General features: G+C 41.7%; 1 protein-coding gene across 3 annotated transcripts in view; it reads left to right on the top strand.

Annotated features, from left to right (window-relative positions):
- ECM2 (extracellular matrix protein 2) overlaps nucleotides 1-13,864 on the top strand; it is a 222,763-nt gene extending 208,899 nt beyond the window's left edge. For all 3 annotated transcript variants that reach the window (XM_069206683.1, XM_069206684.1, XM_069206682.1), the window contains exon 10: nucleotides 5,078-13,864. In XM_069206683.1, coding sequence (XP_069062784.1) covers nucleotides 5,078-5,249 — 172 coding nt within the window. In that variant the 3' untranslated portion in view covers nucleotides 5,250-13,864. The remainder of the gene's footprint in view (nucleotides 1-5,077) is intronic.
- Nucleotides 13,865-14,135: the final 271 nt, after the last annotated feature.

Raw genomic sequence — 14,135 nt, 5'->3', positions numbered from 1 at the left:
TTTGGCATTTAGCAGTGGGAGTAAAAAAAAGAAAAGGTGAAAGAAGGCTTTACTGTCCTTCACTATGCTTGACAAATTTAGAGGTATTTGCCATCCTAGCAGACATCCACATACATTGGCAGCAAATACTGTCTTGGTGATTCCGGTCAATGTTCAATGGATGTCTAGGTCAAACATGTCAGCTGGCCCTCAAACATTTCCAAAGTATTTTTTTTTTTTCAAAATACTCCCAAGCAACTACTGATGTCCACACCAGTTTTCTCTAATGTCCCATAAGGACTGTAAAATAAAAAATAAAAACCTGAGCTCCTGGTAATTTTGCATTCTGAGACAGCTAAAGATAGAATCAGGGAGGCAGGATCAAGCTAGTAGGCCCTACTAAAGAGGGAAAAGTCAAAAGCCATGAATAAAAAACTGGAGAGAAATCGAAAAGGCTGTGGCAGAAAAGGATACAAGGGCTTTTTAGCTCAAAATAGGAGAAAGTTTGACAGCCAGGAAAAACTGAATATCAGCGCAGAAGAATGGTAACCCACTTCTCCCTCAATTTCTCGCCCTACTCTAGAAGACAATGACCCCTGTCAACTATACATTGAAGCACACTTCATGGCTTGTCCTGAGAAGATGGCCCAAGGACCACTTGTCATCAGTAAAGAAAAAGCAAAAAGGGACCTGAAAAAGGGGAAGGCCCCAGGCACTAATGTTATACCCTCAAAAAATTTCCTCTCAGACCAGGATTGATGGACTGAAGTCTTAATGGAAATTTGTTCTAGAATTTCATGAGAGGTGTTAGCTAAAAATCATTACTGTCCCAATCTATAAAATTCCAGAAAAACAACCCGAAATTCCAAAGACCAATTAGCCTGATATACACTGACTGTAAAATATTTTCAAAGGTGCTCCTAAATTAACTTGATGACTAGGTTACCAATGAAAACATCCTACCTCCCTTTTAAGGTGGGTTCAGAGAAAGCATGTCAACTATTGATTAAATAGTCACCTTTTTACATTTTGTGCACAAGTTTAGCAGTGTTAAATAAAGACCCTCTACCAAGCCGTTTTAGACTTAACCTCAGCCTTCGATTTGGTTCCGAGGCAACGCCTTTGAAAAAAGCTAACAGTGATGAGGATTGATAAAGCCCTTCATCCTTAATACAATGCTTGAACACCAATATCAGCTCGCAAGTTAGACCAACCCAACAAGGGCTTATCAGTAAAATAATTCAAATTAGGAATGCAGTACAACAAGGGTGTCCGTTGGCCTCCCTCTTGTTTTCTTTGTACATCAGCGACCTTAATGAGGCAGTAAGAACTGACAGTAGAGGATGGCCCCATTATAAACAGCTTTGAAATGTCAACCCTTTTATACACAGAATATTCAATCTTTAACACCAAAACTGCAAGGGATATGCAGGCTCAAACAAATTACAACATAAAACAATTAACAATCAATACTGGAAATATTAAAATCATGACATTTAAGACAAACAGAAAGAAGAAATGTGTCTTCCGTGTAAAAGGCTCAATCGTAGAAGAAGTGAAATCCTTTAAGTATCTAGGGATAGAAATTAATAGAAACCTCAACTGGTCTACACACATTCAAAATACCCTCAAAAAAGCAGTGGCTACAGCAAATGCCATTATAAGACTGGTTAGGAACCACAGACCTTGATTTTCCAACCACATTGATTAAGTCTTCATAACAAAAGTAAGAAGCCAAATTGTCTATGGGATCTTCGAGAGGAAATTTTGGAAACCAATCCTCAATGTCCCAAGTATCCACGGTTATTCTGGAATCATGTGAGTGATACCCTTCCATCGAAAATAAATGTATGATTGTCTGATTGCTCCAATAAAATATGGTCTAAAAGACTAAAATCATGCTAAAATCATCTGGTGGATTGGGCCTGGGAGAAACATTTTAAGTTGAATGGCAAGCCCCCTTTCAAAATGCTCTGGCTTCAAGAAAATAAGAGACTTAACTTGGCACCACCACGAACCCTGATCAAACTTCAAAAGATTTCTCTGAGGCAAATAAACTCTATGGCTACCAAACAATGCACTTACCTTCCAAAAGAATAGAGAATGGTTGCACTGGACAATTTATCCTACATGGTTTACAGTCAAATGTTCAACACTTTGCCAAGTGCACAGCAACACTGAGGAGAAAGGAGGCATTGCCCTGACGAGAGGAGGTTGTTTGTTAGTAAACAAAACCCTGAACAGAAGACATATAGCAATTTCTGCTACATACCTCTCTGGTGTCACAGTACATTTAAGACATTTTTACAAGAGTGCCCTATGTACAATTCTATAAGAATGAGCACTATCAGTAAGTTGCTCCAAAGAGAACAGCTAGACGAGCCAGATGAACAAATCTTTATCCTCCTAAGTGACTGGTCTGGACAAACAACAAACTGGACTGGAATATTTTAGAGGAAAAGCTGTGAGTAGGAGGCAAAATTGGTACAGACTTGTCATTCTGTCAGCTTGCCTTTGTCCCCTGAAATAAACTATACAGTTCCAAGGCTTGTTATACTTTGATGAACATTGCAGGTGTGTGTTGTCATAAGAGAGGCCCTTTATCCTTTTCATCTTTTGTAAATATTGTGATTTTTTAAATTGGAAGATGCTAACCATATTTACATTGGGGGTCATTATGACCCCGGCAGAAGAAACCGCCTACCACCATGGCGACGGGCGCCAAAAGACTGTCGCCGCGGCTACCAGCCGTCCGCCAGATTAAGACCACAGCCGGATTTCTGCCAGAAGGATGGCGGAAATCTGGCTGTGGCCATGCCGGCGGATGGCGGTAAGGTGGCGCTGCTACCAGCAGAAGCACCATGGCAGTAGGCCGCTGCCGGACGTATTATGAGAATAATACGGCCTGCCGGTGTTCTACTGGCGGACGCTGCTGCTGGCAGCAGCGACCCGTCCCATCTCCTGCCAGACGACCCCCTGACTACAGTAAGTCGGGTGCTCCGACAGGGGAGGGGGGTGTTGTGTGTGTGAGGGTGTGTGTGTATGTCTATGCATGAGTGTATGAGGGTGTGTGTTGCGTGTTATATGTGTGAGCATGTTTGGGGGTGTGAGTGCGTGAATGTCGAGTTGTATGAATGAGTGTCTGCGTGTATGTATGTAAGTGTGTGCGGATGTTTCTGTGAATGGTTGTATGCATGCGTGGATGAATGTTGGAATGGGTGTGTGTATGCGTGTGTGCATGTGTGAAGGGAGCGGCGTGTATGAAGGGGGGTTTGGAGAGGAAGGGGGTGGGCGGGAAACCTGGGGAGGGGAGATGGGGGGGAAGACTCCTATCAGTGACAGGGAAGGATTCCCTATCACTGATAGTGCCTACCGCCATCATTTCCGTGGCGGTGAGGATGACACAAAAACCATGGCAGTAGGCAGGGTCATAATCCTGCAGGCTGGCAAGTGATGGCCGCCGGCCTGGAGAGAGAGGTCTCCATCCCGGCGATCGTTACTGCCATGGTGGTCGGTGTGGTACATTGGCAGTTTGGCTTTAGCCAAACCACCAATGTCATAATATGAAGAAAAGTACCGCCAGCCTGTTGGCAGTACTTTCCTCCATTTTAACGCCGACCGCCAGGGTCATAATGACCCCCATAGTCTTTTTATGTATTTTGTACTGAAAAATGTATTCTTGTGTAAAAAGCAGCCTTGCTTTGAAAGTGAGCCAAAAACACTGGTAATAAAATTCAAGTTCAAATTCCCATGATATGGAGGACAAACCTGGTGGTGATGGACATTGAAAACATCAAAATCTGACTGTCCATTCTGAATCTGCCAGACGGTCAGATGGCTTACTTACTATGACACCTACCTTATCACGCCACTAAAAGAACTTTTACACTGACAGAGTAAACTTTACTCCATCGGCATAACACTTGTGGTCTGCTCTGCTTAAAATCAGATGGGTTGAACTTGAGTTTGGTGGACAGGGTACTCCGTTGCCACTGCAACAAAGTACATGTCCACCAGATGCTAAATCAGCCCCAGAGCTCCACCTCATACAAATAACTACAGAGTCTGATCCTCATGGGAATAGTCCTCCCTGAATCTTGGTCACCTCACACATTCATTCGGAGGACTACTACTTTTTTAGTTGAGAAATTTGAAAATGTACAGTCCCCGAATCTAACTGACAAAGCTATGCCCCTGCTTGGCATTGCAACTAATAAACCCAAGAGGTGTCTGAGAGCTGTGTGTGAGAGGCCTCAATCACTTACTTTTCCTTATTTCCTTCATGTCTGGTTGTGACTGAGGACCTTGAAACAACAACACCAGGCCACAAGCTTCTCATGACTGTTCTGATGTCAGAAATTGCTTGTCATAAGAAAATATTTGCCAAATTTTCATAAGGAGATTATGGGGGTCATTATGACCCCGGCGGTTTGCATTAATATGGAGGAAAGTACTGCCAACAGGCTGGCAGTACTTCTCTCCAAATTATGACTTTGGGAGTTTAGCTGAAACTAAACCGCCAAGGTACCACACCGACCACCACAGCGGTAACAACCACCGGGCTGGAGACTTCACTCCTTACAGTCACGAAAACCATGGCGGTAGGCACTATCAGTGACAGGGAAGCCTTTCCCTGTCACTGATAGGGGTCTTCCCCATACCCTCTCCCTCTCCAGGTCTTCTCCCATGCTACCTGTAGTCAGGGGGTCCTCCGGCAGGAGACGGGATGGGGCGCTGCTGCCAGCAGCAGCGTCCGCCAGCATAACACCGCCAAGCTGTATTATTCTCATAATACGTCTGGCGGCGGTGTACTGGCGTGTCCCTGCTGCTGGCAGCAGCACCACCTTACCACCATCTGCCGGCATGGCCACAGCCAGATTTCTGCCATCCTTCTGGCAGACGGCTGGTAGCCACGGTGACGGTCTTTTGGCGGCCGTCTGTGTGGCGGTAGGTGATTTTTCAGCTGGGGGTCATAATGACCCCCTATATTCTCTCAAATGTTACACATATATAATCCACAGGGCATTCACTTGAGTGGTTTACTTGACTGCTTAACACAGATGTTAACTCAACTGTTTAATTGCTTATCTCTTTTCAGGTCTGTGTCACCGAACTGCTTTTGCAACACTGAGGATGAAGACGAAGATTCTAATTTGGAAGACGTCCATCTTGAAAACAATTATATCAGGACACGGGATATTTCACCTTATGCTTTTCAATGCATAAAATCCTACTCAAGCATTGTCCTCAAACCACAATATGTCAAGTAAAAAGAAACACATTGTTCGTAACATACTTAATGGCTATCCTATTGCCAACACCTTATTTATATATTTACAGGGGACAGCACATTATTAAACCCAACTAGTGATTCCCTGAACAGAGGCACAGTATTGCTCTGCATCCTGTTACTACTACCAAACAATAGCATGCTTTGAAAGACTCTCACCACTGGTGTAACCCTGGTGTGGCCCTGATTCACAAAAATGCCTATGCCTTATGCATATGTCTGGGTAGATATACACACTTTTGATGATTAACAAAACACCTGTAGGAGTATGCTTGCAAATCTCCGTAAATCGTTGACTTCCAGGGAGACTCATAGTCCTCGATGCATACTCTAGTGGATATCGGCAGCAGGAGTATTTGCAGAAATGTGCAAAAAGCACATTTTTTACTTGAATTTGTTTGTTCACCATATGGAAAACATATTCCCAGTGGGGAAAGCTTGAGTTCTACCCTACTACCCATTCAATACCTGCCTGTTGGGGACTTACTGTTTCTTTACATGAGCAAATTTACAGGGTTTAAAAGAAACTGGAAACCAGTGGCGAATACCCAAAATAGTACGGCTTTATGAAATGTTTTTTTTCAGTAACTTTGCAGGAACTCCTTTTTTCTCACCTATAGTTGGAGATTTACTGTAACAGAGATTCTACAAAACATGTGGATAGTGCACAGTTAGTTGATCCTGATTCATGAATCAGGCTATGAGAATTTAAAGAAGCTCAAAACGTTTAGAAATTGTGCATTTTAAGTTAACCTTACTTCATATTGCTAAGGAGACCATGATAAACACTCAAATTATACAGGCTTTGCACATAATTGGTCTTGTAACCTCAAACCTCGATGTTATTGAGAATCCACCACCTAAAATTGTGCATGCGCTTATAAAGCCTACTATATTTGAATTCATATTTAGTAATTAGGAATTATGGGCCAGATGTAGCAAGAAAACATTTTGCGAGTTGCAAATTGCGAGTACTAGCGACTCGCAATTTGCAACTCGCAAAATGTAATGCAGAAAGGTGTCTCAGACACCTTCTGCGACTCGCTATGGGGTCGCAAAGACCCACCTCATGCATATTCATGAGGTGGGTCGCAGTTTGCGACCCCATAGCGAGTCTAGGCACTCACAGGGATGGTGGCCTGCTGGAGACAGCAGACCACCATGTCCATGACTGCTTTTTGAATAAAGCAGTTTTTTTTTTCTTTTTGCAGCCCGTTTTCCTTAAAGGAAAACGAGCTGCAAAATGAAAAATACCGAAACCTTTTGGTTTCGGTTTTTTCAGAGTAGGCAGAGGTCCATAGGACCACTGCCTGCTCTGAAAAAATATTTTTATTGGCATTCACAAAGGGGAAGGGGTCCCCTGGGGACCCCTTCCCTTTTGCAAATGAGTTACCATCCACTTCAAGTGGAAGGTAACTGCGAGTTGGTTTGCGACCGCATTCGCGGTCCCAAAGTAACTCTGCGTGGCGATGCGGTCGCAAATAGGAAGGGAACACCCCTTCCTATTTGCGAGTCACAGCCTCAAATTGCGAGTCGGTACCGACTTGCAATTTGCGGTTGTGCATCGCGTTTGGCCTTGAGGCGCAAAAGGCTTGCTACATCTGGCCCTATATTAGCACAATTGCATCCAAATTCAATTATTTTAGAGGGGCCTAGAACGCTCAGAAAAGGGAGTGATCATTAACTTCAGTCTCAATCAGTATGAAAGTTTCATACCCAACTGTACTCTTCTGTACCATTTGCAGACATAGACCACGGTCTGTTTGTTAAGTGGGAGAATTGTACCTTTTAAATAAAATAAAAATGGGGGCAGATCTTCAATTTCTTTCAATTTAATTCCTCATTTACTTTTCCTTCCCTATATTCTAGCTGCTAGGTAAAATATTTAGGAAGTGCTTATGTAACCATTGCACCTTTTACACGAAGAGAGCTTGGCTTTCTGAGTACAACTAGACTGGGAATACCCAGGATTTTCGATTATTTTGAAACGCTTTATTCTGAATTAAGTCTATGAATTTAGGGGTAGGTGCTTACATAAAACAAACTTGGTTGACAACAACTTAGCACTGATCCTTAAGTCATCGGTATACAAGAACATGGGCTGTGTCAGGATGGGCTTATCTGATGTAGAGTACAAAGCTTAATTTATGTACCTGCAGCGCGTGAAGTGAATTCGTGTAACACAACGTTTCTCTGAATTAGTGCTTTCTTTTCAGGCACTACAGCTCATAAACAGAAAGAGACAATCCTTGCTCGGAGTTTTAAAGCTGGTTGAAAGGGCTGTCCTACAATTGGATACAACTTTCTCTATCCGTTGACAGAAATTTAGTAAAACCTTACTTTTGTCAATTCTGCCTGTAGGAAGGTGACCATTAATAGTTACAAGTCACAATTAAGAAGACAGTTGTCTCTCGATAGAGTACAGAGGAAAAGAGCCTGTGGAAACTGAAGATACAGCCAGGCAGTTTGATACATCCTAGATAAATGCACAACGTACGCTCACCAATCACAACATACACACCTGCAAGCTATGTAATCCAGAGCGCCTACATGCACACAACAAAATCACATTCCCTCCACACAATTCCTTTCACATTCTGCTACCAAATAGCAGACATGCGAGGCCTAATGTCAAATGGAATGCAACTTTCACGAAGGGAGAAAGATTAAGACCCTAAACCATTATCGATAAGCTCATCCCTGGTGCATATCACTCTTTAAACAGTAGGTAATGTCACTGCCAAGCAGTGCACTTCCTGACATTAATCTCATTTTCCCACTTACCAAATACCTATTTTGAATGCCCATCTACTCAGCTCGTATAGTCAAACAATAAACAGATGCTTGCCCCTTCATCCCACACATGACCTTCTAGCCCATACAAACAATTAATTGAGAAATTCACAGACTTCACACCAAATACTACAGTCATTGACACAATCAAAATGTGAGATTTTTCAAGTGTCACATATCTCATAAATATGAATGCATCCGTACTTTCTCATCTCATCAACTGATCTCCTTCCCAAGCACCTCCTAAAAAATAGCCTTCCCCCTTCTCCGGCCACTCTCTTACTGTCTCAAACCAATATCCTCAAGGTTGGTCTGACCATTAAACCTTTGCCTTCATGACCCCACCTTACTCTAATCTCCCAAATTCACACCAAGGTCTCAAAGCAAACCAGGTGCTATTTCAAATGCTCTGTGTATGATCTTCAATTTTCCCTATTCATGCTGCAATACACATCATCAAAGCACATTGACGTACTTGCAGTGGCGGGTGTCACTAAATGGGGTGGCAGGGAGGGGATAAATATATATATATATTTTTTAAACACTTGCCTATTCAGGTTGGGAGATGCATTAGTCGCCTCCGTCCTCCTCTTGGTCGAAAGCACACAGGCTTCCAGACTTCCCTCCGTCAATCAGGACGCTGCTGTCACTATCACGACAGCAACACTGAGATTGGTGTGAGCGGCCTGGTTCAGTGCTCACAGAGGGAGTAGCACCCTGTGTACTTTCTCCTCCTGGTGGGAAATACAGCCGGTTGGAGAAATGCAAAGTGCACATGTCTGTTTCGCCAGCCCAACACGGCCGACCAAACAGACATGTGCACATAAGGTGCACATGCCACCACTACTCCCTCCAGCCCCACCCTATCCTGGCTCAGCAAAAAATAAAATAATAACAACCACCTATATCATTTTATTTTTCTTCTGCTGAAAGCAGCGGAGCAATGCTCCTCCGCCTTAGCGGAGGAGCCGCCCCTGCATTCTTGTTGAATCATTCAATGCAATGCTGTGTTCCATTGCAACATAAATTCGTCCACACACAACAACACATTAAACCCGAGCCCTTTAGTGTCTGGTACTCTCAGCAGCTAATCTCAACCAAGATGGACATATCCAAACATGAAGGTCAAAATTGACAACAGACCTTTCATTTCTACAAGTCACAAACATAGCGTACATGCAAGCTGGGTAAAAACTAACAATTCGCTTCTGTCTGCGAAGATGACAAGCCCAAACTGAAGTAAAGATAAGAGTGCTATTCAAAGCTGCAAAATTGTGCATCGACCCCACTCACTCAATCCGTCATCCCCTACTCAGTAAAAATATTAACTGACAGCCAATATGCCCTTGCTGACAAAATCATCAATATAAAACACAAGATCGGCCTGACCAACACCTACCATGATGATTCCACTGTAGCACTCATAGCATAACCTTTGCTTTTTTTTTTTTTTTACTTAGATGACCTCTGATGTCGTCTCCCTTTCCAGGACACCATGCTAAAAAACTGCTCCACTCTTCAATAGCCTTAATGACTTTCTTAAAAATAATTCACTGTACTGAAAACCAGTTAGATCGTACGTATACTAAAATAAACCTCATCTGTGCTCTAATCAACGTTTCAATTATTGATCCATCACCCACTTACCATTGTTTGCCAACATTTTAGGAAAACTTGCATCACAACCACTTAAACAGCAAAACCACAATTCGACCACAGAAACCTCCTCCATTCATGCCAGTCAGGATTATATTCCAGAAAAAGCACAAAAACACAATTCTAGAATTAGTTAATGGTAACATTTGAATTTCTGACAAAGAGTAGCCCTATCACCTGTTGCGTCTACCATAGACTTTAGATAATGTGGTGCACCAGGCTGTCTTAACTAGCCCTTTTTCTCAAAAGGCCATTATTTAGGTGATCTTCAAGTGGTTCTTCTTTCTGGTTATCAGTAACTCATACAAATGGATACCTCCAGGTTGCTCACACTCCCTGCAACTTGTGGGGAAGAATACAGTTCCATCTGTTTGGCCTTTCAGTTCAATCCGTACATGGAACATCTATGTGTGCTTCTAACCACCTAGGACAACTCATCAATGTGTCGGTGCCTCGTACTGAAATGTCATGCTGTCATCAGCACATTCACTGCCTCATATCCTGCCACAGTCTTACATGTTTGCTAATGATTGCCTTAAATCTCAAATTAAACTTTACAGAAAAATGTTTAACCTCCTTCATGGGAAAGCCTACCAAAAACAAAATCAATATTGGCTGCCAATCACTGTGTAAAGCTGCTCGGCTTCTCGATCAATTCTTGCATCCCCTGTGGACAATTCTCATGTAACTACGAAAACGAACAAAACAGCTTGGCAACAGTTTAGTCTTTTATGCAAAATAAAATATCTTCTCCCCGTAGCTAACTATTGAATTACTGTTCAAAGTTACAAACTCTATCACATTGAGGATGCCAATTCCATCCCCTTTCCTCCCGCCACCAACTCCACAGTTCATACCGGACTCCACACTCTTGTCACTGTAAGATCGGCTTCATTCTGCTATTCCCCAGAAAAAAAATATCATGCAATATGTAGAGATGTGCACTGGCTCCTCCTTTAAACCTCTATCTATTTTATAAACTACTGTATCCCTTTGACACGAGCAAGCCAAACTACTCTTCCAAGATGCTTAAACCCAGGTGGTTAAACGGTAATGCTCTGCCACAGTATTGTTTGTTTGGAAATTCAGGGTGCCTTTAAGGAAGGAGTATGAAAACTGACATATGTGGGGCCAAACCTTGGAACCACTTGTTCCTAAAGGTAAGGCTGTAAAGTGAACTCATTCATTTCATGAATGCTTTGAAATAATTCTTGTTCAAGCAATTTGTTCGACACCCGCCGCCTGCGAAGGTCTCTCTTTATTCAAAGTTCTTTTATAACCTGTAAACTGTCCACAACCTCACACTGATCTACTCATGCACACATAACTCCATGCATATGCTTGAAAACAGTACATATCCTAACTGTGTATATACATACACACACACAATATATGCATACACACACATACATATATATAGATATGGTGAATGTATGTGAGGTCTCTCTTTATTCAAAGTTCTTTTATAACCTGTAAACTGTACACAACCTCACACTGATCTACTCATGCACACAGAACTCTATGCATATGCTTGAAAACAGTACATATCCTAACTGTGTATATACATACACACAATAACTTCATACACACACACACACACATATATATAAATATGGTGGATGTATGTGAGGAGTGGTAAATCCTTGTGTGCGGTTTGTGTGTTCTTTGAGAGGTAGAGTTTGTTTCTGAATTGCAGAAGGGTTGGGGTAGTCATGAAGTTGATTGAGATGTTGCTCTTAAAATCTGAGAGAATGGATGGTAAAGATTTGTCTGTTAGTTTTCTTATTTTTGCAGTTTTTTGCTTCCAGCCTGGTAATATCCTGGCTTCTAGTGTGCAACTGTGCACCTGAAGCATTTAGTGCCAGATGTATCAAGCTCCCAGTTTGCATTTCTTAAATAGTGAATTTTAAGAAATCGCTATTTAAGAAATGCAAAATGGGATGTATGAAAATTGTGAGTCGGTAATAGCGATTTCTTAAAATTTGCAGTCACTATTACCGAATAGCAATTAGGGAATTGGACTCCATTCATGCCTATGGGCCTGTAGTCCCATAGGTGCAAATTGTTTTGCATTACCTAATTTGCAAATTCCAGATAGGAATTCGGAAATTAGGTAATGCAAACCCCAGGGTGCTGGGGGCCTAAGGCCCCCTTTGATGCACACCAAAAAGATATTTGCCGACATGTGAAAAGCACACATTCCCCAGGGGCATGTGTGCGCAACTTGTCATTTTTAAAAATGCATTCATAATGCATTTTTCAAAATTGCACATGTTTACCACCAAATCGGATTTGGTGGTAATTGCATTTAGTAAATGCCCAATTCGCATTTAGGAAATGCTTGATACATGTGCTTGGGAAATCGCAAATAGGAATTCCTTCTTAGTGATTTCATATTTAGAGAATCACAATTTACGATTCTCTAAATAGAGTCACAATTTCATGGAATCACTATTCTAGAGATTCCTTGAAATTGCATTGCGAATGCTTTTCATAAATCCTGAAAGGCATTTTTGCATTCGCAAACGGTCGAATTTTGCAATTCGCACCGTTTGCGAATGCAAAATTGTTTGATACATCTGGCCCTTAATTTCTCTAGCAGGGATGAAAAGGCGTTTGTTCTGGTTGCATTGTATGCAATGCATGGTGTGTTGACAATGGTGCATGTTTGGAGGGAGAGCTAACATATGTCCATCAGGTTTGGCATGATCCATTTGAACTTCTTTAGGCTATTGATGAGACCTGCTGCCACATGCTGCATGCATTTCAGAGGAGCTAGTGGTGTCAGGATGAATGCACAGCAGGTTGATTCTTCCATCTAGGTGCGAGAGAAAGGGAACCTTGGTTTGGATTATTGTTTTGAAGTTGGTGTTTATAAGGTAAGTTTTCACTTTCTTCAGAAGGAAAAGTTGGTACCCTGTCGTCTTGTTTTTGGCAATGTTTTCTTTGAAGGAGATTTCTGTGGCTCAGGTGAAACCAAGCATTTTTGTGTTTGGAGTCATCTAGGGATGAAACCATCCAAGTTAATAGCAGAATGAAGGCTTAATTTCGAGAGTATTTTTTTACTATTGGTGAACAGGTAGAATTCTGATTTGGTTGATTTTTAGGTAGACACTTGACATCCAATTCTAAATGGAACCAAAGTAAGGTTTAAGTCAATAGATTTTAGGAGCAGTGGAAATGGTCAAGTAGAGATGGGTGACATGAGAATATTAAAGAAGTGCTACGCCATGCACATACAATCTATTAAAGAAACCTGCTATTCAAGAGAAAACAAATGCAGCAACCACTGGCACAAATAGTCTCATCAATGGAAAACTTCGAGGCATCCTTATTATCCCTCCATTTAACCGGACTGAAGAAAAAGGACTACACCTGTGGGTTCCTGTACAGATAACTCACTGCACTACTCTTCTGCGTGATTTGCAGGTTATGGCGAAGAATATATCTTCCAAGTCTTCTCATGTAAAAAGGGAAGTTCCTTCAATATTCACCTCTTTTTCTTAATCCAGAAAAATCATAGTTTGTGGTACTTTTCCTCTCTTCCCAGATTTCGAAGCTGTCCTTGGAATCTGTCATCTGTTTATGTTAACTGTGTCCTGAATAAATCATGCAGTCATTGAAATGTATTGTGAGGTAAACGTTTGGCTGCATTGTTAACACTGAGGTCCAGTTTCGTTAGGAGCAACTATTTGGGATTGTAAAAATAAATGTTGGCAGGTTCAATGTATTCATACAATCAACGTGTCCACAAAATGATTTTCCAATTTAAAGGTTACAAAATGTCAAACCGACAAACAGTATAACTAACTCGAAGCAGCCTCTCGGTGGCATGTGTTTGTGGTATGGAGTTCCTGAAACAAACAATAAATATACCTTTCTGTAAGGTTAAATACAGTTTGCTTGAAAACCAATAACCACTAGCCTGCGAGGGAAAACCTTCTGGGGCTGCTGATGCTATTCTGCGAGAATGTGAATGCCATTGTTTTTATCTGTGTCTTATGTAGGCTCATTTCCGGTATTGTACAAAGGTATATTTCCTGTGTCTTGCTGGGTCAGGTATGGGCACAAAGGACATTACATGTCTTTTATTACAATATATAGAATGTAATTTTACAAATGTGTAATAAAATGTTTGCATTTCGATTGGTTTTCGAGCCTTTTGTTTTAACCAACAGACTTGACAATCTTATTTAACATTCATTTTCCATAAAAAGGGAAAACGCAGACATTCACTTTTGAAATTATCGGAAGCAGAAGATACACAGGCCCAGATTTAAGTGGGCCTAGCACCATCAAACAACACATTAGCGTGAATTTTGTTTTTACGCTAATGTGGCGTTAGATGGCCAAAGACGCTGAGCCACTTAGTAACCCCTTGCACCACCATTATACCTGCACCAGGCATAATGCATGC

Source organism: Pleurodeles waltl, chromosome 9 (assembly GCF_031143425.1).
Source record: "Pleurodeles waltl isolate 20211129_DDA chromosome 9, aPleWal1.hap1.20221129, whole genome shotgun sequence".
In the NCBI taxonomy this organism is placed as follows: domain Eukaryota; kingdom Metazoa; phylum Chordata; class Amphibia; order Caudata; family Salamandridae; genus Pleurodeles; species Pleurodeles waltl.
This window is presented reverse-complemented; position numbering and strand designations above follow the sequence as displayed.